Raw genomic sequence first — 23,374 nt, forward strand, 5'->3', positions numbered from 1 at the left:
AGGTCCTCACCAATGATGCCTTTTTTGAGAGCTCACTTGAAATGTCTGCACTAAAACCTCTCTAATTTTCATCTGCTCCACTTTGCAGCTGGCCTTTGCAGACATAATGTTTGCATTTTCTACGATGAACTTTAGATTAATACAAACATCCAGAGAGTGATGCATGTGTTTTGATTTTTGTCTGATTTTTAGGCATGTCTGAAACCTTTTGTGCTGTGTGCCATCATTATTTATTTTTCATCAGATATTGATAACCTCACATTTCAACAAATCTCCCTTTGCTATGATACCAAAGGTAGTCCAGGGTGTGATTTGTTGGGGGGGGTGAGGGGATTTACCCCCCCCACTGCATTTGATGTCCCCCCCTCTGGTCATTCATTTTTCATCCCAGGGGAAGATAGACTAATATTCCAGTCTTTGGTTGAGGCAGTCAAAAAGCTATATTAAAAGCTATATTAACAGGGAAAAGGGCAATCAAAGCTGAGATCCCTCCCCATACCAGACTCTTCTGCTAGTTTTACAGGTAAGGGCATTAAAAAATAATAAGAATCTTTTAAATAGGCCAAAATTTCGGGAACGTTATACTGACTTTCATTTTTATTTTCCAGATTTTTCTTCCAGCTTGGAATGAGGAAACCTGTGTGAAAGATAACGTGTTGCCAGTCATTTTATAAAAAAAGATTTTTTAAAACGTCCACCCCCTCTGGTTTTTTCATAAATTGCACACTATGGCCAAGTGCTATACATTAATTTCAGAGAAACTCTTTTCATTATGGGGATGCAGTTTTTGAGCTGGTGCGTAAAAACATGTATCTCTCAAAGGGTTAAGTGACTTAGCATCTAAATCATGAGAATCATGAGCAGTTGTGTGGATGAAAATGCATTTGGTAATTTCATTGTGACTGGTTGAAAAAGACAGCAGTAATTCAAAATAACCACTGGCTACAACCAAAGAATGCACAATACCATAAACAACACTTAAGAACATTAAGGCAGAGGGGCTACAGCAGTAGAAGACGGCGCCAGGTGCCACTTCTGTTAGCTAAGAACAAGAAACTGTGGCTACAATTTATAGACTCACCAAAATTGGATAACAGAAGACTGGAAAAACAGTCTTGATTTCAGCTGGCACAGTTTGGTTCCCTTACCAACGGAGACTAATTCCACTGTACCATTGCTGACCATGTCCATCCCTTTATGACCACAGTGTAACATCTTCCTCCAGCATGATGATGCACCATGCCACACAGCTCAAATCATCTCCAACTGCTTTCTTGAACATGACAGTGAGTTTCACAGTACTCCAATGGGCTCCCCAGTTACCAGATCTAGTTAATCAGAGCAGCTTTGGGATGAAGCAGAATGGGAGATTCTCATCACGGATGTGCAGCCGACAAATCTGCAGAAAACTATGTGATGCTTTAATGTTTAATATCTCTGAGGAATGTTTCCAAGAACTTGTTGAATCTAAAACATCAAGAACTGAGGCAGTTCTGAAGGAAAAACGGGGTCCAACCTATTATTAGCACGGTGAACCTAACAGGAGGCTGGTGAGTGTAAATTCATCACAAGTGATAATTATTCCTGTCATGTGCACTCAGAACCCCCACCACCAACCCACCACCAAACCTTGCTTTTCCAACTCCTACGCACATCTCCTACAGAAAGCCTCCTGCTGTGAACTATGTGTGAACAACAAAAGTGAAAAAATCCAAACATTTTCTGTCGAATCTCCATTGTTCCTTGTTTACATCAGTCCCCATTAAGACCACCTTCCTTTGACCCTGCAGTGACAGGTAAGTCACAGGGAAAACAACTACTCTCTTTTCTGTGTGGTGTTTGCAGGACTCAAAATTAATTAGTTTTGTGACTGTAGTCCATGTTGATGCCCTGCAAACATGGCAGGAAAACCTGGAGTCCACTGGGTGTGTATAAATGACTTGACAGACCTTTCATGTGCACAAAAGGAAATACAACCCCATCTACTTTTGACTTCCCACATATGGAAAGAGCAAAGCTGAGCTTTTCCTTCATTACTAGTCCATAGTTTAAGCTTAGAACAGAGTTTGCGTAACTATTGCACTGATTTGCCATATTGTTTAATGAGAAAGTAAAAACAAAGAAGCCATTCACTCCACAGTGAAAAGGGGTTTTTATTAGCAATGGATATCCATTCATCATGTCTATTCTTAGCCGATAGCTCAAGAGGTTATGAACAGGAGTGTCTCACTCAAGTATAAGGTCCCCCCCCCCCCACCCATCTCATCTCCTCTTACCTAATTACACTCTTGTATTCCTGAAACATATAATTCTACCAAATGTAATTTCACAGTGACTGCTCTCATCAGTATGGATATTGAAATGAGATGAGATAAGGTGCACAAACTAAGTAGTGTAGCTTAAAACAGGATTTTTTTTTTTTTTTACTGAATCCATATACAGTAATGTTATGGCTACGAAACTAAGGCTTATTTTCCATTTTACACACTTGGAGTTGGGTACCAACCAAAAGAAACCAAAAACAATAAAAGATAAGTCTGCTATCACATGTTGATCCAAACTCAGGTCTATAACTGCGATCTAAATACTCAACACAGACCTACAGTTATAACATGTCCTGCATGGCATAGAAACATACAACTAGTTGTACAGAACTACATCATTAAGTACCTAATATCACCACAGCTGATGTTTGATGTGGGTGCAACATTGGATATTCACACTGTTGTAAAAAAAAGTCTGGAACTGTGTCTAAACACAGAAGAATCCAGGGAGGTCAGACAGGATTGTTTTGGCTTGGAACTTGCATGTTAGGTCATAAGGCATACTGAGTGGTGGGATGAGAAGTCCAGTTCTAATGGATCACAATGGCCTCACTTGGATGACATTAACCTGGGAAGGACCGCCCTCTTTGGAGGTAACATCCAGACGCTGGAGGTCATCGCTTGTAATGATGAAAACGATGGAGGAAGAGTTGAAGGTGACCCTCTTCTTGGGTCGGTCCCTGCTGCCGCATGTGCTAGACACGACGATTGGTCGAATGGGGCGCTCAGCCGGACTCAAGGGCCGCTCTTTGAGGTTTCGCTGCAGCCAAGAGAGCTTCGAATTCAGCCGCGAACAGAGGAGCTGCAGGAAGCAGCGGCGGAACTGGGAGAGGATGAGTAGGAAGAGAGGAAGATGGACAAGAGAAGGATTAAATAGCACTCCTTTCTCTCTCATTTGGTTGTCATTTGCTCAAGTCAGCCAGTTTAAGACCTGTTTAAGGGACAGATACACCTACAAACACAAAAATTATATACTGCACATGTTGAAACTTGGCCAATAGAAAACTCGAGAAATAAATATTCATACATCCTCTGAATACATGTCGAATCATTGTTTTTCTACCGTTCTATTAAAAATCTTTTTCTTAATCATGACTTAAACTCAAATAGAGGCGACGTCAACAGTGAACTTTCACCTGTGAGCAACCACAGGAAGTGGATATTCAAAACTTGCAAGTTTTTGGATATCCCAGAACTGAAGCTTTTATTCCAACAAACCCACAGAAAAACCAACCATCACAAACCTTTCTGCTCATGAAGACATAGATGAGGGGGTTATATGCTGTGCTTGACTTGGCAAAGAATGAGGGGATGATAGCCACTGTGGGTGACACCATTGTTTTCTTGCCGAATGCCTCCATCATGGACACAATTGCGTAGGGGGTCCAACACACCAGAAAGCAGGATATCATTAGGAGAAACATTGCTGCAACCTTCTTCTCATAACGCAATATCTTGATGATCTGAACCGTCTGGAGGTCTTGGATAGAGCGCAGCTAAAAGAGAGAGGAGAGAATGAGATGCTGTTGTGAAGAGAATATTAAGCTAGTCATGAAACAGACTTGTGACCAGATGGTTGTTGGATCTTATTAGTTTTTAATCAAACTAAGCTTTCCATCGGTCATACAGAGTGACAAGAAAGCAGGAGTGAAGAAATGCATGGAATGAATCTTGGCAGATTTTTGTTTGCCTGTTCCTGCATTTGTTATTCTGCTCACGTCATGAGGCAAAATGTGTCTGGTGTGTAAATTTGACCACAGAGGAACAACTATCTTGATTGATCGGACATCTGATGACAAGGTGAAAAATGTCCACTTCCAATTTCTTGAACTGACTAATGCCCAAGTCCAGATTGTCTGTATGACATCATATTTTATTGCTTCAAAAACACTTCCTCAGTTGTTGTATTTAGCTACAAAATGTTAGCATGGAACAAGTAATTCACACAGAATGATGAAAAACACTTTTTTTTGTACATTTTGTTTTATCTGGTTTGTGGTGAAGGTAATTGTGTCTAATCATATCTCTAATGTTAAACTCGTTTGGATAGTTTAGTGAACAAATTCTCATTGTCTGAGCTAATATCTGGTCAAAAGTTTTTGAAACCATTCTGGATAGGCAAGTATGAGCTTATGATTCCCACAGTTAACCAGTTTAATTTGAAATCTAAGCAAGGTACCTACATCCACAACTGCAACTTGTTAAGACATAAGGCTCCTTCCAAACAAGATCTACAATATGTTGTAATATTGATTCATCTAAAGCCTTAACCATAGAAACTTAAAGATTTTAACCAAAGAAGGTTCCTTGAAACATAGTTTTTACTGGTATGCCCACCAGAGGCGATTGTGTTTCTCCTCTTTTTCTTCAAGTTGGGGAAGGTAATGTTGGGGAGCTAGCAAGATGTGAAAGTCTCACCCTGTCTTGGCTCCAACCCCTCTAGTTTTGCTCCTTACGTGATCCAAGGCTTTTTTCTTACCTCCGCCAAGGAAGATATATTTTTACCGGCATTTATCTGTTTGTGTTCAAGATAACTCAAAACGTTATGGACAGATTTTAATTAAATGTTCAGGAGTTGTTGGAAATGTAAAAAAGAACTGATTTAATTTTGTTGGTGATCCGGATCACCATTTAGATCTAGGCCTTGGCGAAGGTTTATGCTCTCTGAGTGCTTTTCTAGTTCGCCGCTTTTTCCATGAACAATTTTCTCTTTCCTCCTCCGGCTGTTTAGCGGGAGGAGGCAAATAAACCGAGCCGGGTCGGGGAAATCCTTCCTGTATTTTCTCAGCCATGTTTTCAATGTTTTTGTATTTTCATCCTAACAAGCTATTTCTAAGCAGGGTGGGGCTATCAGGTATGCGCTGCGGGAGGGGGAGGAGGGGAGCCGGGAGAAGAAGCTTACGAAATATAAGAAATGAACAACTTCATTTTGGTCCAAACGTTTGGATTGGTTTTTACAGATTTACAGTAAACTGAGGGGTCTAGCTATATTTCCTATTGTTCATGATTACAAAATGTATAGACTACTATCAAGACGAGGAACCAATTCACCCAGAGTAATAAAAAATGTCTGGGATAGATTACCTACCCCAGCTTTAAGTGGCTAAGACAAGGAAAGGTTTTGTCCTCAGTTCTTTTTAACCCTTTTAGGGATAAGCTGAGACAGTTAAAAGCTTAGCAATTCGGTTGAACAGCTGTGTGCTTAATGGTGAGCCATATGACAAATTCAGTTTAACTTGCTATATGTTCAGGGGCTGCACAATTAATCGTTAAAGAATCGCGATCTCGATTCAGACTTGTATAAAATCTCATTTTCAAATGACGACGATTTAAAGAAAAAAAAAAGACCACGAATGTACCGCATTTCGAACTGGGAGTTCACCTGCCTAAAAACAAGTGCTCCCTCTTTCTCCCTCAACAAATGACAACTGCAGATCCTTACACCACGTGACGCAGATGCCGGCTGGTAGGAAAAAACTTGGCAACTTTCTCGCTAAATCTGGCGATTTTCCAAACCCCCTTGGCGACTTTTTTTGTTAAAAGCAACTAGCGACAAATCTAGCGACTTTTATTACAGTTATTGGAGACGTTTCTGGCGACTGACTTGAAAGCACAATTTGTTTAGCAGTGACTGCAGCGGGACCCCGTCCCCGTCCTAAAGCACTCCCAGGCAGCCAGGCTCACAGTGGGCTCCGGCTGCACCTCAGAGGAGCAGAGAGGACACCAACACAAGTCCGCGTGCACAGTCAAAATGAATAGTGCATGTGCAAATCCACCGCTGATCCTACCCTGGCTTACAGAGTGGGATGTAAACTAACATCATTTCTGTTGTCTCTGTTTCGTCCATTTAGGTTGTTAGTTTAAATTGGCCATATGCGTGTAATTTAATGGACGTTGTAGGAGAGAGGAATAATGTTGTGGGAGAAACAAAAGATGAGTCAAAACCACCATAAATATGTTTATTACTATAAATAAACTCTTTTCTGTTAGTAATTTTTTTAAAGGACTGTTGTGTGAAATTTGTAGCTTTATGTCCAACGCTCCTGTTGTTTATATTGTAAGAAACATAATGTCTCTCATAAGAGAGACATTTATTGTTTTTATGTTCAGTGTCAGCTGTTGCAAAGTTGATGTGCCGGTAATACGTGCAATAAATATTTATATTGGAAAAGAATCATGATCTCAGTTCTAAGCAAAAGAAATCGTGATTCTCATTTTATCCAGAATCATGCAGCCCTAATATGTTCTATGCATGAGGTGGAGCACATGATGCTTTATTAGATATTATGTCCTAATTGACTGTTTACTCATCTTTATACCTCATACCTTTATGCTTTATACCGTTAACCGATTTTTAAACTGCATAAAACACACAACTTTCTCTTTAAAAACGTATTTAAATCAGGACCAAAAGAAGCTTTTGCAAATGGAGAAAGCACTGGGAATCTCTGATCTCTATTATCTTGTGTTCAGGCATTGACTTGTACCAACACTGTGTGATTAACCTTCTGAGGGGTCTGCATCATATGACTGCTCCCTGATGCTGACCCTGACCCCGCTTAATGGCTGGCATCATTAAGCCCATGATTAGATGGGCTCCAAAAACTAACTCTGAAGTCAAATTAAATGAATTTCAGCTTTAATTCAGGCTTGCATTGGTTAAGAATAAGTAGGCTGGCCTTCGACTTTTGTTGATCTGCCCGTTTGAGTGCTTTCCACTTTTGATACAGTAGCTTTTCCTTTTCCCTCGGCTGACTGCCTGGAACGTCGTGGTATTAACTCAGAGCTGATCGGGAAAAAATGATAATGGCTCAATGATAGAGTGAGTGACTCTATTAAATATACCCTTCAGCTAAAGCACTATACTAGACGATAAAAAAAACAATTTCCCACACCGTATTTTTATTCATAAATTCTCCAATGCTGTTTATGTCACCTATTCTATTTATTATTTTTATTACTTAAAAATCCCCAAATTATCTCCATGTTAATGGTCTCTTTCTCTCCAGATCTTCTTTTTTCTAACTCTGCCATACTGTTCTTGTTTATACAAACAACCAAAAAAGAAGCTTTGCAGTATTCACAGAACTTCTCTTTGAAGTTTTTCCAAAAGTGCTGTGTCGTGTGAGTCCTCCCAGGCCTCTGCAGCGTTTTCCCCGAGCTCAAAGCTCTGATGCAGAAGACACTCATACTTCCAGGAAGATTGTGAATTTTTAAGGGGGGGAAAATGTGATGCAAACAGAAATTTGGGTCATTTATTTTCCATTCACAAATTTGCTTGTATCCTAACCAGCTTCACGATTTCAGAAGCCATTTGCTTGATGCAAGCAACATTAAACGTTCAAAGAAATGTCTAAAGTGACTGATGCAAACACTAAATTCTTAACTGTCTTCTACACCGCCTTCCATCACCACCGATGGCACGTCAAGGCTTCATCTCTAAGGCTCAGTATAAGAACAAGAAAGATCTTTTGAGTGATTGCTTTTGCAGAATAAGCACTGAGAGCAGAGAGGAACATTCCACTAAAAAAAAAAAAAAAAAACCACACATAATGAAAGATGAGTTAAAGGCAGTACTTGCCCACTTCAGGTCAAGGACGTTTTTGCATGAAAATGAAAAAAAAATGAAAGCCTGTAAGACTCAGCAGTGAAAAGATTTGGGTTGAAAAGCTTTACAATAGTGTAGATGAGTTGGTAGCTGCTGTTGTGTTTAAATTTGTTTTAATTGAAATGAATCATGCAGTTCTGATCAAAAGAAAGCACGATCTCTGCTTATAGACCATAAACATAGGTGTATACAAAAACTATTCAACAATAGCAAATAACACTTTACAATTACATTATTTGCCAAAATGCAGATCAGTTGTGTGAAAAACTAGGAACACTCCATGATTCAATATTTTCTTCAGAAGCAACTATTTGATGTAATGTTGTTTTTTTTGTATATTGTTTGTATAATTTATTTACTCACAGCACTCTTGAGGCCTGTTCCAGAAAGTGGGTTATGTTGCAACTGTGAGTATGTTAACTCCGAGTTGAAGAAAAATCTGGGGTTTCCGTGCTGAACAGCGAGATAAGTCCTTCCCTGAGTCTGTTACCATGGTAACTGACTCTATGAAGTGAACCTCTGGTGGAAGGCTCACCATAAAGAAACCCTGAGTTTCCACCTGCCTCTTCCCTCCTGAAGCAGCTGTCCGATATAGGCTGTCTGCACCGATTCGATTCCACAGATTTAGAATCTGAATTAATATCCAATAAGGCTGCAACGGTTTGTCCACAAAGTTGACGTCAACAATGAAAATTCATCGATGCAAAATTTCACTGTCGACACGTCACATTATAAATGCCCGTAACGGCTTTGCTAATAAAACGCTGCGCCAGGCAACGTAACGCCATTTACCAACCATGGCTTTTCAGACAGTATAAGAACTCTAAACACCAAGCAAATGATGCAAAGCACCACAGGAAGTGCTGGCGGCAGTATTGTCATTTTGTGCAGCGTCTTTGTTTAAACAACAAACCACAAACTGATGGCGGTGCAACCTCTTTCCAAAGTTTGGGGATATTTCATGCTAAACAAAGTGTCAATCAGGGGAAATATGTCATCTGCCACGCAGAGTTGGCATACCACAGCAGCACGACGGTCATGCATGAGCATCTGAAACGAAAGCACCCCAGAGTCATGGTTTCTAGCCTTCCGGAAGGCAAAGTTAGTGTTAGCGAGTAGTGATGTGCTGTTGTTATCTCTGCCAAAGAGGTTGTTTTTACCGGCATTCATCTGTTTGTTTGTGTTCAAGATAACTCAAAAAGTTATGGATATATTTTTATGAAATTTTCAGGAGTTTGTGGAAATGTGAAAAGGAAGAATTGATTTAATTTTAGTGGTGATCCAGATCGCTGTTTGGATTCAGAAATTCTTTTAAAAGACTTTAGACCTTGTCGACCTGACAAAACAGGCTTTTTCAAGATGTCAATAATCATTTCAATGCAAATCTACAAAAATGATGATGTTAAAATATTTTATTTATTTTGTTTTCCTTTTGAGGCAAATTCTGTACAGCTTGGATATGACACTATAGCTAAGTTTGAATGTTTCAAAATAAATTAGTAGTAAGCTGTTAAGCTTAAATTTAATATTCAACTGGTTCAGGAATCATTCTTTTAACTTACTAAAGGACATTATGTTGTCACTGACTGGGAATCAGGATGACATTCGTGTGATACAAATGAAGAGAGTGGGGTAAAACATGCTGGAGCCTGTAAAAAGAGCTGCGTCAACTGGAAGCACAGATGACGGGCATGACAGAAATAATCGTGACTAATCGACTAATTGAAAAAATTATTTACAGATTAGTCGACTATTAAAATAATCGTTAGTTGCAGCCCTAATACACAATCATTTACTTCGGAAGGATTTATCAGATTTTGTACAGATATGCTATCATTTTCTGATCAATATCTCATGTGACAGTACAGTTTTGTAGTCACTCAGAATGTCCAGCGGTACAATGAAGCAAATCGTCCTGCTCTGAGTCAGACGACTAGATGGAAATAAGCCTTTAATGCCCCATCACAGCATGTCAGTCACATTGAGATTTGGACTTTGTGTGTGTCATGTAACACTTTTATTAATTAAATCTGCTTTAGATTGCATGAAAAACTTTAATCCAAACTTCAGATGATCTCAGATTTCCCTTCACAACACTTTGTATAAAGAGGAGTTAATTTTTTATTCAATGACTGTGAGCTGACTTGCAAAACAAGCCGGCATCCTCCACCCTCTACAATGATGTTTGACAGTTGACACGAGGTGCTTGAGCTTACATGTTGCCATCCATTATGGTAAAATACCTTCACTCTGGTTTTGTCTCTCCAAATTTTCTGTTCCAGAAGGCTTGGAGTTTGTTTCATCAAGATGAAGATGATGAAGATGTTTTCCTCACTTGCAAACAAGCCAGTCAGACATTTCAAAATTATAGTGCCATGAACTTTCACACCTGACATGCTAACATAGACCTGTACAGTCTATGTATCAACTCTTTGATTTTATTTGTACAGCACGGTCTGACCTTGGGGTGGATTTTCTTGGACATTAGGTCCTGGTAAGGCTGGCAAGGGTCTTGAATGTTTTTGGTTTGTGAATAATCTTTCTCGGTGCAAAAGAAGATTTCAAAGAGCTTAGAAATGATCTTCTAACCCTTGTCATATAAAAAAGCAGCAACACTTGCTTCTCTAAGATCATTGCTGATGTTTTTTTCCCCTTGGCGTTTTATTAGCACACACTGGAATCCTCCAGACCAGCAAACTGCAAAAGCTTATGCTTTGATAGAGGTGTTCCCACTAGCTGGTAATCAGTTTATCATTTATATATAACAAGCTGCAGCTGGTTGCTGTTTAACCTTTTCATTCTTAGGAACTTTTTTACACACCAATTTTGCATTGGAATTAATTTTTGATAAACAATTACACGGTGTAACATGTCATCTTGTTAATAATCTGAGGTAGTATTTACCTAATTCTAAGATCGTGTAAGGAGCAGGTGAAAAATGATTATGTCCTGATTAGCTACTTTCCTTTGTCCTGTGACTGCTTTTATTTTCAGTAAAAATAAATAAAAGGCACGGGGGCTAAAATGAAGTGAAAAGAGACAAACTGTTCTTTCAGGAGGCAGAATATAATAAACCGAATGTGGAGTCAATTAAAGTTCAAGTCAGAAGAGAAATCACATAGACATGAAAACACTTAAAGGGTCATTTGTGTTTCAGGTATTTAAACAGCTAAATTGTCATCAGAAGAAGAAGCAGTGAAGGTTCCTTGGAAGCTACTTGAAGCGGAAGTCCTGAAACAACCTCGGCGCCACGTCATGTGCTTAAACCAGGACTTTAGACTGTTTCCACTTGTGTTGTTCCATTTTAAAAAGAACAAAATCATGAAGCATCTGTTAAATCTTTAAGTAATACAGCTTATTCAAATGTTTTTCTCCTACCCATATACAGAATTAATGTTTTGTTTTGGGGAAATATTCATAAAAGTGAATTGTTACCTTAAAGTTTCTATTTTTCTCTTTCAACATGAGATGAATACTTTTATTAGAATCTTATGATAAAAAGATTCCTGTTATGTCTGGAGTTACCATTTACTCTCAAAGCATTTATCTGTTGTAAAATAGAAATGGAGAAAATGATGTGATGTTTTTCATCTGCTGGAGTCATTACTAATCATAAATAAAAAAAATGCTAGGTATCCTTTAAATTTTATTATTGTTTTCTCCCTGATGCAACCCCAGTGGCTTCTCCATCACAATATAATAAGCTTTTATTGTGTGTTTTGTTGTCTCAGCTGCTGTTGCAGATCAGTTAGTAGATTTCTGCCATCAGATGCTGATAGCAGCTCTCAGCTTTCTGTGCATCTGTCCCTGCATACGAAATCAGGTTTTCCGAGAAACAATTTGCCATACGAGTAGTGAATATCATTCATGATGTTCATTCATGATATGGTGGAACACGGTCTTTGTTCCACCATATTTTCCATTTTTTCTGACTCAGTTTTACAGCTGTGTCTGTTGGTTGTTCTTTTTAAACTATTAAAGTAATCCAAGCAGAAATATGTCAATGTTTAGTGAATTGTTCTGGATTTTAATGCTGAATGCAGCTTCTGCCAGAAGCTTGTAGCTTTAAGCACTATAGCTCACATGATACCTACCATCTCTGATCGAAGAGGAAGAGAAATATAAACAGAAAATTAAATATTTCTTTTTTTTATTGTCTGTTTTTTACTTTTACTGTGTGTGTAAAGTTTCAAAGTGACTAAACTTGCTCAGTGGTGGAGCACACTGCTTGCATCGACCACTGAAGTTAGAAACATCTTTAACACTCTGGGGACGCCGGCATCGTCGGCGATGCCTGGGACAATGTTGTTTAATTGAGCATAGCTTTCGAACAATAAAAGATAGAAACTTAATTTTTTTCCCCCTCTTAATCGGGAGACTCCGGGTTTTCAGACGGTAGTTCCGGCATCACTGTAGCCCATTCATAGGTGATACAGTGTTGTGTCAAAATAGGTGTTCCAATCAGAGCCTTTGTCTTTGGCGCATGACGTGTTTTTGTCCAATCAGAGCTAGGGCTGGGCGATATGGCCAAAAAATTACTTTTTAAACCAAATCCGATTTCCGATTTTAATAGATTTTTTTTCCCCTTTACTGTAAAGAAAAAGAAAAAAAAAAATACAAATGTCAAAAATTCTTTTTCAAAAATGCTTTTATTGCGATCAGCCTAGAAGTTTACCTAAATTTAAAGTGCAACTAAACAAGCTGTTAAACAAGATTATAAAAAGAGATGCAGGCACTGCCACTGTAAACATTATAAGTAACAACATGTTTGTACTTAGTGCGTTTCCACTTTGAGATTGTTTTTAAGTTTTGATCATACATTTAAGAATAGGCCTCATTTCACTTGTGTAATTTTATTCTAAAATAAAATACTGATAAATAAATAAATAAAAATGCCTCCTCTTGGAAGAAAATTAGCGATTCCTTTTAGAGTATTTTGACATTAAATAACCGAAACAATTTCCCACATTGGCAATGAGGTAATAAAAATGAATGTTTCTTTACACTTAACATGTGTTTTGAGAAAATTGGCCTCTTTGATACAAAATACTATTTTTAAAAAATCCCTGAATATTATTGAAGCTATACCTCACATACATGTATTATTACATTCTTGCTGTTTTTTGTTTAATTTACACATTTTTGGCAAGAAAGACGAGCCTGTCAGCTGCATCTGGCTTCAGATCCCTGTGGCATGTGACAATGCCCCCTTCCACACTGAAAACCCTGCGTTTCCATGACACCTAGAACTGCACAAAAACTAAATATCTGTCATGATTTGGGTTTTTCTGTGCTTTGTTTTTGGGCTTCCTGTTTTATTTTGTAGTTTTTCCTGTCTTGGTTCTCGGTTAGCTTCTTAGATTTCCTGTTCATTGATTTGGTTCACCTGGGTTCATTTAGTTCATTTGTTTCACCTGTTTCTCGTTCGGTTTTTCCTGTGTATTTATACCACTCATGTTCACTCATTGTTTGCTGGATCATTTTGTACCTCAGTTTAGTTTGTCTGTTCTGAGTTCCCTGGGTTCCTCTGAGGAAGATAAATCTGTCTGAGTTCTGCATACCGGCTTCCCTCATCTCCGCGTTTGGGTCCACACCACATCTCCACTGCTTTCGTGACAGAATTATCCAGCCAGACGCGGACCCAGCGGAGAAAATAACCCCATATGAGCTCTTCTGCAGACGGGCTGCTATGAACTCTCCAAGCCGGGGTAAGCCAGCACCCAATCCATACTGGGGGTCCAGATTGGCTATTTGGTCTCCTCCATCGCTAGGGCTTAAATGGACTGCTGGGATGGCCAGGAGGAGGCGGGACTGCAAACAACATTGCTCCCCTTTGCCTCCTGCTCCGAGGCCCACGTCTCCAGTGTCCCCGCCTGCTCCGAGGCCCACGTCTCCAGTGTCCCCGCCTGCTCCGAGGCCCACGTCTCCAGTGTCCCCGCCTGCTCCGAGGCCCACGTCTCCAGTGTCCCCGCCTGCTCCGAGGCCCACGTCTCCAGTGTCCCCGCCTGCTCCGAGGCCCACGTCTCCAGCGCTGCAGGCTCCCACGCCAGCGCCCAGAACCCGTCCACATTCCTTGCTCCATGTTCCCGAGGGGGTCCCAGGACGGGACGCTCCTCCCTTGCTCCATGTTCCCGAGGGGGTCCCAGGACGGGACGCTCCTCCCTTGCTCCATGTTCCCGAGGGGGTCCCAGGACGGGACGCTCCTCCCTTGCTCCATGTTCCCGAGGGGGTCCCAGGACATGGACGCTCCTCCTGTGTCCCGAGTTCCCGAGGGGGTCCAGGAGATGGACGCTCCTCCTGTGTCCCGAGTTCCCGAGGGGGTCCAGGAAATGGACGCTCCTCCTCTTTCCCCAGTTCCCGAGGGGGTCCCAGGTCGGGACGCTCCTCCTCCTCCGTCCTCAGTGTCCGGCGAGGAGGTCGCTCCTTCTCCCCCGTCCCCAGTGTCCGGCGAGGAGGTCGCTCCTCCTCCCCCGTCCCCAGTGTCCGGCGAGGAGGTCGCTCCTCCTCCCCCGTCCCCAGTGTCCGGCGAGGAGGTCGCTCCTCCTCCCCCGTCCCCAGTGTCCGGCGAGGAGGTCGCTCCTCCTCCCCCGTCCCCAGTGTCCGGCGAGGAGGTCGCTCCTCCTCCCCCGTCCCCAGTGTCCGGCGAGGAGGTCGCTCCTCCTCCCCCGTCCCCAGTGTCCGGCGAGGAGGTCGCTCCTCCTCCCCCGTCCCCAGTGTCCGGCGAGGAGGTCCCTCCTCCTCCCCCGTCCCCAGTGTCCGGCGAGGAGGTCGCTCCTCCTCCCCCGTCCCCAGTGTCCGGCGAGGAGGTCGCTCCTCCTCCCCCGTCCCCAGTGTCCGGCGAGGAGGTCGCTCCTCCTCCCCCGTCCCCAGTGTCCGGCGAGGAGGTCGCTCCTTCTCCCCCGTCCCCAGTGTCTGGCGAGGAGGTCGCTCCTCCTCCCCCGTCCCCAGTGTCCGGCGAGGAGGTCGCTCCTCCTCCCCCGTCCCCAGTGTCCGGCGAGGAGGTCGCTCCTCCTCCCCCGTCCCCCGTGTCCGGCGAGGAGGTCGCTCCTCCTCCCCCGTCCCAGTGTCCGGCGAGGAGGTCGCTCCTCCTCCCCCGTCCCCAGTGTCCGGCGAGGAGGTCGCTCCTCCTCCCCCGTCCCCAGTGTCCGGCGAGGAGGTCGCTCCTCCTCCCCCGTCCCCAGTGTCCGGCGAGGAGGTCGCTCCTCCTCCCCCGTCTCCAGTGTCCGGCGAGGAGGTCGCTCCTCCTCCCCCGTCCCCAGTGTCCGGCGAGGAGGTCGCTCCTCCTCCCCCGTCCCCAGTGTCCGGCGAGGAGGTCGCTCCTCCTCCCCCGTCCCCAGTGTCCGGCGAGGAGGTCGCTCCTCCTCCCCCGTCCCCAGTGTCCGGCGAGGAGGTCGCTCCTCCTCCCCCGTCTCCAGTGTCCGGCGAGGAGGTCGCTCCTTCTCCCCCGTCGTCTGGGCCTCCCGGCCGTCCTCCAGAGCAGAGGCTGCCCCCAGACTGTTTCCTGAGCTGGGCCGTTTGGATTCTTCCCCCGGCCCTGTGCCCCTGCACTTTGTTTTTTCCCTTGGTCCCTCCTCCGGGCCCCCTCCTCCCACCCGTGTCTGGACTCTGAACTTTTTTGGGCCGTGTGGCCGGCCCTTGGGGGGGGGGGGGGGGGGGGGGGGGGGGGGGGTACTGTCATGATTTGGGTTTTTCTGTGCTTTGTTTTTGGGCTTCCTGTTTTATTTTGTAGTTTTTCCTGTCTTGGTTCTTGGTTAGCTTCTTAGATTTCCTGTTCATTGATTTGGTTCACCTGGGTTCATTTAGTTCATTTGTTTCACCTGTTTCTCGTTCGGTTTTTCCTGTGTATTTATACCACTCATGTTCACTCATTGTTTGCTGGATCATTTTGTACCTCAGTTTAGTTTGTCTGTTCTGAGTTCCCTGGGTTCCTCTGAGGAAGATAAATCTGTCTGAGTTCTGCATACCGGCTTCCCTCATCTCCGCGTTTGGGTCCACACCACATCTCCACTGCTTTCGTGACAAATATCGCCATAAAAACCGCTACTATAAAACAATCTCAAGAGGTGATTTTTCAGACATTTCAATACAGAACTATATTGCAAAAGTGTAATGGAAACACTTATTTTGCGTTTACGTGTCCCCAGACGTGACGTGGGGGTCGTGACCAGTTAATTCCCGGTAAAGATGGCGCGGTGTGGAATAAACAGCAAATTTCAGTATTTTAGAAAAGAAAATGAGGGAGAAAAGCTTCGAAAATCCGAAGCAAATTCTCTGCAGCAAGTAGAAAAGCATAAAATAACGCTACGTGCCCACGATGCATTAACAGCAATTACGAAACGTGATCCTAATGTGCTAAACATTGCTCAGCGGAAAAACCCGCAAATCACAACTGTTGTTTGTCGAAACGTACAAATATCGTTATTATTTTGCAACAAAATGTAATGGAAACGCAGTGGGGACACTTCTTGTACGTTTCTAGCTGCCATGTTGTGTTTATGCGTTTCTGTGGGAAACCAGCGGGAGCGCGCTGACGTCACTATAAGGTACGGAAGCCCAAAAGGTGCTGGAGGGGCAAAAAAAATCCCGATTTTCAAAAAAATAAATCGTCATAAACAGCAAATTCGAATTAATCGATTAAATCGATTAATCGCCCAGTCCTAATCAGAGCCGATGATGCCTCAGGAAACGCCTCCAAACAGTGTCAATCACTATGCATCGGTGTCATTAGCAGTCAATAGCTGCCTTCTGTATTTACAAGGCCGATAAATAATGAAAACAACAGCTTTTACGCACACATACCATGTGTAATTGCTCAAACAAACATTTGCATTACTCAAGTAGTTTATTTCAACATAAATGACACAACGACGTCGTAACAGATGTATAACTTGGTAACAGAAAACAGTGTGTGCAGCTGACAGTGATTTCTGAAAGCTGCGGTGCTTCAGTCCCCTTCGGTACCTTTAGTCATGCTTCGAACTTATAATACTTTATAATTATAATAAGCAAAGGAGCCTCGTTTACATAACAGTTTCATTCATTCATTTTCCGAACCGCTTATTCCAATTCAGGGTCGCGGGGAAGCCGGAGCCTATCCCAGCCGGCTTTGGGCGACAGGCAGGGTACACCCTGGACAGCTTGCCAGTCCATCGCAGGGCCACACACAGAGAGACGAACAACCACATTCACGCTCACACTCACTCCTAGGGGCAATTTAGAGTGACCAATTAACCTATCATACATGTCTTTGGATGGTGGGAGGAAGCCGGAGTACCCGGAGAGAACCCACGCATACACGGAGAGAACATGCAAACTCCACACAGAAAGGCCACTGACCAAACCAGCCAAGGATTGAACCAGTGACCTTCTTGCTGTGAGGCCACAGTGCTAACCACTGCGCCACCGTGCAGCCCCTACATAACAGTTTGATATTTTAATTCAAAATAATAATAATAAAAAACAAGGTAAAGGACATTATGGGGCATTGAAAGGTGGTGTTTATTAGCATTTAAACTAAAAAAAAGTCAGGCGAGGTTTATTTCTACCCTTGGTTCCCAGAGGGTTAAAAGACTAACGTAGATTCCAGCTTTGAGAGATGAGATGAGGACAATGCTGACGACAAAATGATGCCATCTGTGATGAGAAGCTGTTTTTTCTAAGTTGCAAAACTTGTGAACAGATTGTCACCTAGTGAGTACTTCCAGACTTGACCCAGTTCATGACAACAGCAACTGATTTTCTGTCACACTTAGGCTGTTTTCACACTTTCACTGGAGTCCTGAACGCTCTACAGATGTTCAGTGAAGCCATGTAAAGATGCAAATGTCCACAAACTTTTCTCTTGACAGTTTGCAGAAATTTTCCACCAACCCTGCTCTGGGCAAATATGTCAGTAGACGTGCAAACATAGCAGTAAACGTGTGCTGGTGAGAGCTGCTGCTTTTATTTTCCTTCCTACTGACCTGTTTGCTGCTTTTCACTTCCTTCTGTGTGCACACCTAGATACATGTGGTAGTAATATCAGCACAACACTCAACAAGGAGCCTCAGCTGCTATTTTTAACATTTGCAAAGAAAATATTGCGATTTCCACAACGCGCACCTTTGGCCTCCTCTGTGATCTCACCAGACACTCGCCCACTTTACATTTCCAGCTGTGAGAGTGTTCTGAAGCAGAAAATTTGCTGTGAAGTGCAAAGAAAAGCAACTGCAGGTAAAAAAAAAAGAAAAAAAAGAAAAGTGAATCAAATTATCTGCATGTGTGAAAATGGCTTTACATGTTGAACCTGCACGTGGAACATCGGAGGAGGTTAAAAGGTTGCTAATGTAAGCTTGTGCAGACAATTCACATTTAAGGTGAAGAGTTTAATACAGTTATAGAGTCACTTGATGTCTATTAGGTTAGATTAATTGTTTATTATAAAAGGCCTATATAATAGTAACAAACATCTGCATGTCTTACCATTCTCACTGTATAAAGGATGTTCCCATAGCAGTAGATCATGATGCCTACTGGCACGAAGAAACATGCCAGGAGGAAGAAGAGGATGAAGGAGGCATCATTTGGGTCTTTTGATGCCCAATCCAAGGAGCAGCCCAGCTGATGAATCTCCAAGGTGTAGCGGTTCCACCCAAGCAAAGGAGCCCCTGTCCAGACCAGAGAGTACAGCCAGATGTGGGCGATGGCCCGCCATGCCCACGGAAAATCCACCACCTGGGCATGGACCACCCGGATGTAGCGCTCATAAGCCAGGGCAGCCAAAGTCATGATGGAAACGATGCCTGGCAAGGGAGAGCGTAAGAAAGACAAGCAAGCTGAGTAATGCAGAGCGCTCGCTGCGGGATGTGGGTCAGTCGCAACTCAGCATCTCTTTCGACCAAGTTTAATCACATGCCGTGTAAGCAGATTTCTGAACATCACATTCAATTGCTTCAGTATTCTCAGGCCTTGAGAACTCAAAGAAAGTGACTTGACTCCCCCACACACACACCTCCAAGACCTGCATCTGTGCTTTACCGTCTCACTTTCCCACAATAGGTGGAGAGTTTGCTTCTGCAAGTGCACAGTTTGCAGACCAAAGCTGTATCTTCTGCATCCGCTTGTTCTCGCTTCTATAAGTCGTCTAACTTGCAAGCTATGGTACAGTATCTAAAACTGAATCTCTACCTTATATAACAAATCTAAAAAAATGATTCATGTATTTATATATCAGAGCTGAAAGGGCATTCCAACAACTGCAGCTGCTGTCACCAACCTCTACTGAGTAGGCGCAAATAAGGTACGAAAATGAAGACGTGCCAGCAGAGGACAAGAGGACACATATGTATAGTGGAGCCCATGGGATTCATATTTGTGCACTTTAGGTCTCCAAAGTAAGTTCAATATCAGCAGAGACCTACAATAGATTTCCAATCTTCTCATTCAGTCATGCCACAGGCCCATCTGTATGACCTTGGTCCTCACATGAGAGAATATAACCCAGAGGATTTTTTAGCTGCAGTGCTGTATTGTGAATGAGCAAGCAGAGGAGGGGCAGGTAGGTTCGCTGTAACTTATATTTCCATTATCTACCAGGTCAGCCCTGTTCCTTTGCGTGTGGGTTGAAGCAGCGGGGCAGCTCAGTGATGAAAAATGATGTCTTCAACTCAATGAAACACAGTATTAGCCTTGATGTAAACAGTAACTTTGCACACCTTTGATTTGCAATTCTCTTGTGAGATATTTGCAATGCATGCCAGATCAACAAAGGCATTGTTGCAGTACTGCTCGCTGACAGAGGCAGGCAGACATGTTCTTCAGATCATACGCACAGAGGACAATGTCAGCTAAAGGACAGGAAGATGACTGAAGTGGAGGACAACTGTCCATCGCTTCGTTTGTGTTTGGTCTGATAAAGCGGCCAAAGGCTGGAAGGCTTGTACTAACAAGCTCATTACTCCGCACCAATACCGCTGAGCTCTAGTTCTTGCAGTGGTTGGGACCTGGAGAATGACCCCGAGTCCTCATTCACACTTAACTGCTAAACAGACTTATACTAATGATAAATAGACAGTCGTGTCACGGCAGCAAAGGCACCAGCTGTGGTGAGAAATGACAACCCCTACATGACACAGTAGCCTAAAGAATAAGCACACACACCTAGGAAAAACAAGACATGACAGCAGAAAGAGGTAGACGTTATGAAACCATGTAGGTTGTTTGGTTTTACTGCAGCTCATTAAGCTGGAAGACTAAATGTGAAACAGCTATCAGAAAATATTTCTCATAATTTAATGAGAGCACACATTTTACCTGCATATATTTCATATTAAACATCCTTAATTTATTGCATTCCCTGATAATATTCAAAATGAGCAAATTCCTGCTCTGCATAATTTAAAAGCCTGCACTTGTCACATTCTGAATTCATGTAATGAATTAAAATATGAATGTTTCAATTAGGACAAAATTCAGTTTAATGATAAAAAGATATTATCACTTATAATTTAGCGATAAACACGTTTAATCAGAGTAGAAAAAATGAATGCGGTGTCATATAAATATACATGCAGGAAGGAAAAAAAGGATTTAATTAAAAAATGTTTTATTCTCACCAAACAAGCTGTTGCTGAAGCCGTCCCAGACGCACGTCGCCTGGCTCCATATCCACCTGCCTTTGACGCACGAAGCGAAGGTAAAGTTTATACCGGTGACAGACACCAGAAAATCGCTCAAACTTATATTGACCAGCAGCAGATTAGTGGGGGTCCGAAGTCTTTTGAATTTACAGTAGAGTATGATAACAAGGGCATTGTTACAAAAGCCGAACACCCCGATGGTTCCGATGGTGAAGGCGAGAAGTTTGTAGGTTCCAACTGCGAAAATGTACTGCTCCGTACTTCTCTCGGTTCTGGTTTCGTTGGCAGGATTCATTGCGCGGATGAAAACTTGCTTTCCAGCATTGTGAAGCGCGCGCGTCCAGAGCACGGGAGACCAGCGCGGGAGGGCTCCAGAAAGGGCGCTGCTCCTGAAGCTCACACGATCCCCCGCGCGCCGCTAGTTCAAACCAACACGGAGACAGCGGCTTGATGAAAGTGGGTCAATGTACCAACATCAACCCTGTCACAATGCTGATGTTGCACTTCCGCTTTGCTCTTTCATAGTAAAACGGATATGTTTGGATACATGTTGCGCGGCGCGCGCTAGTTGTTTGTTTTTTTCTTTTTTCGTTATGTATTTAAGCTCAGTATTTAACAACCTTCCAAATTTCTCTCTTCTTTTGTCTAAAAACGCTTCTGTGTTATTTTGAAACCAAAGTGTGGCGGTAATTTCCGTCTTTACGTCTGTGCGCGGAATAATGTTGATATGAGCTTGAAATTGATTTCTAATACAGAAATATTGGTCATGCAGAAACTAATTACAGTTTATGCAATAGAAGATTAAACATTCAATTATTATGACGGTTTGATTTGATTTGATTTTTTTTTTTTATTTGATGCTTTTATTTAGGACATGTGCAAGTAACAAAAAAAGAAAGAACTGAAAAAAAAAACTGAAAAACAGACAACCAAAAATACATAAAGAAATTGATAACAATATGAAATAGTAGAAACAATAATATAAATCCAACGTGTCCAAAAGGAGTAGAAGGTAGCTTTGTACACCTACTAGACTCCCCAAACACACATATTTATACAGATATTTCCAAAGTAGAAAATAAACAGATTAAATAAACAAATTGCCTACATGAATTATTTATGAGAACAACCAGCTGTCAAAGTGATTCTTTCTCTATGCTCCCTGTGAAAACCATGTACTGTTTTTCAGATCGTGCTTGGACATTTCTTGAGCCCGACACCCAACCTGGTCCACAGCCTCTCTCCACCACAGGCAGAAAAAAAACTTTTTTAATGTAGGACGGGACAACTGATGTTTTAAATTAAGCACCCCCTATGATTATAACCCTCATGTTACAAATGTTAATAGCATTTAACTGAAAACAAAAAGAAGTGAATATCTGAAATTGTAGAGATGTCTTTGTAACTTCAATGATGTGACTTGAATTTCTATTTTATTTATATCACCTTTTTATTTATTTGTTTGAAATCAATCCATCAGCCAATCAAACTTTTGACATTTAAAACGAAAACAAATTTATGTTTTTAATTTTGCAAGTGATATTGTTTTGTACTTTTCCCAGAAACCTTGCAGTATGTCAGCGCATTTCCAATAATCCTCACTATAATCTGTATTTTACCTCTCTGCTTTACACTTTATGGTCCATGACTACTTTAATATTTTTTAAATGATTTTCTATCATTGTAGGGTAGTAAGCATGCAAAAGCCTGCCAGATTTTAAGTGACTTTCCAACTTCTCACTTGAATATGAAGCCAAGTGATGACAGCACATTAGCAGCTGATTTCTAACTTTTCTTTTTTTTTTGCATGCCTCTTTTCCTCCTATGATGTGACATTTCGAGCTGCTCTTCTTCGACTGTCATCTCAGAGGAATGTCACTATGTTGAAATGCTTGATTCTCACTGCAGCATCCTTTGCTGCTGCTGACCTCATTTTTCAAAGCCTACAGGTTGATTCAAAATAGCAGATCTCAGTCGAACAACACAAGAGATTTTTTTAAAAAAAGAAGGAAGTGTGGGTTGGGAAGTGCACGGCACACAGACTCTAGGAATGTTTTAATTATGCTGCAGCTTACCCACTGACTCACTTGCATGCTTCCCATTCATGGTTTGAAGGTTTTTTTTATTCAAGGCACAAAGAAAGCTTCAACCTTCTCATGTGCACGAGGCATAATCAGTCACCAAGGATTTATGCAGGGGGTCTGACACTGTAATAAAACGCATTGCTTTTTACACCCAGGGCAATGTAGCAGGGGACTGTTAAGTACTGGAGTCAATCATATAAATCCCTGGAATGTTTTGTCACGTATTTTATTTATTCCTTATGACATTGGCCTCTCTTTCTAAGGATGGCTGCTATGCTGCTAAGTAAGGAAACAGTTGTACCAGCAAATGAACAGATCAGCAGCATTCAGATGACAATAGAGAGATGGTTTCATGTGTGTGTTTTGTGCTTTTCGAAAGCTCTTACTGTTGACATAATGCTTTTAAAAATCATTTTAATGCATTTTATCTGTCATCAGATCTTTTAAATAAAGGTCAAGCCTTCAACCAAAGCTTTTCTTTAATTTTCATCTGTCCATCTTTGTTTGTCTTTCTTAGCCTGCAAATGCAGCAGTTTTTACTGACTGAGGAGTAATTAATAGGAATTTCTGATCAAATAAGGCTTCCCTCTTTAGCAATGCCCATCTGCACTCATGCAAATAACTATCCATTGCCATGAACCCCCACCCCCTGGGATGCAATTATTCTAGCATTACAGTCACTATACTGGGAGTCAGGTCTGTAATGAATTTTTAAGTGCCTCCTCAACTGTCACAAACTTC

At 42.2% G+C, this 23,374-nt stretch overlaps 1 protein-coding gene across 1 annotated transcript; it reads right to left on the reverse strand.

Annotated features, from left to right (window-relative positions):
* Positions 1-2,862: 2,862 nt before the first annotated feature.
* opn3 (opsin 3) lies at positions 2,863-20,844 on the reverse strand (the record flags this gene model as incomplete). Its single annotated transcript, XM_079249166.1, has 4 exons — positions 2,863-3,147; positions 3,569-3,820; positions 18,394-18,713; positions 20,526-20,844. 4 exons carry the CDS (start codon positions 20,842-20,844, stop codon positions 2,863-2,865), a joined length of 1,176 nt encoding a protein of 391 aa, XP_079105292.1.
* Between the last annotated feature and the right edge of the window lie 2,530 nt (positions 20,845-23,374).

Source organism: Telmatherina bonti, assembly GCF_933228915.1.
Source record: "Telmatherina bonti genome assembly, chromosome: 11".
Classification (NCBI taxonomy): domain Eukaryota; kingdom Metazoa; phylum Chordata; class Actinopteri; order Atheriniformes; family Telmatherinidae; genus Telmatherina; species Telmatherina bonti.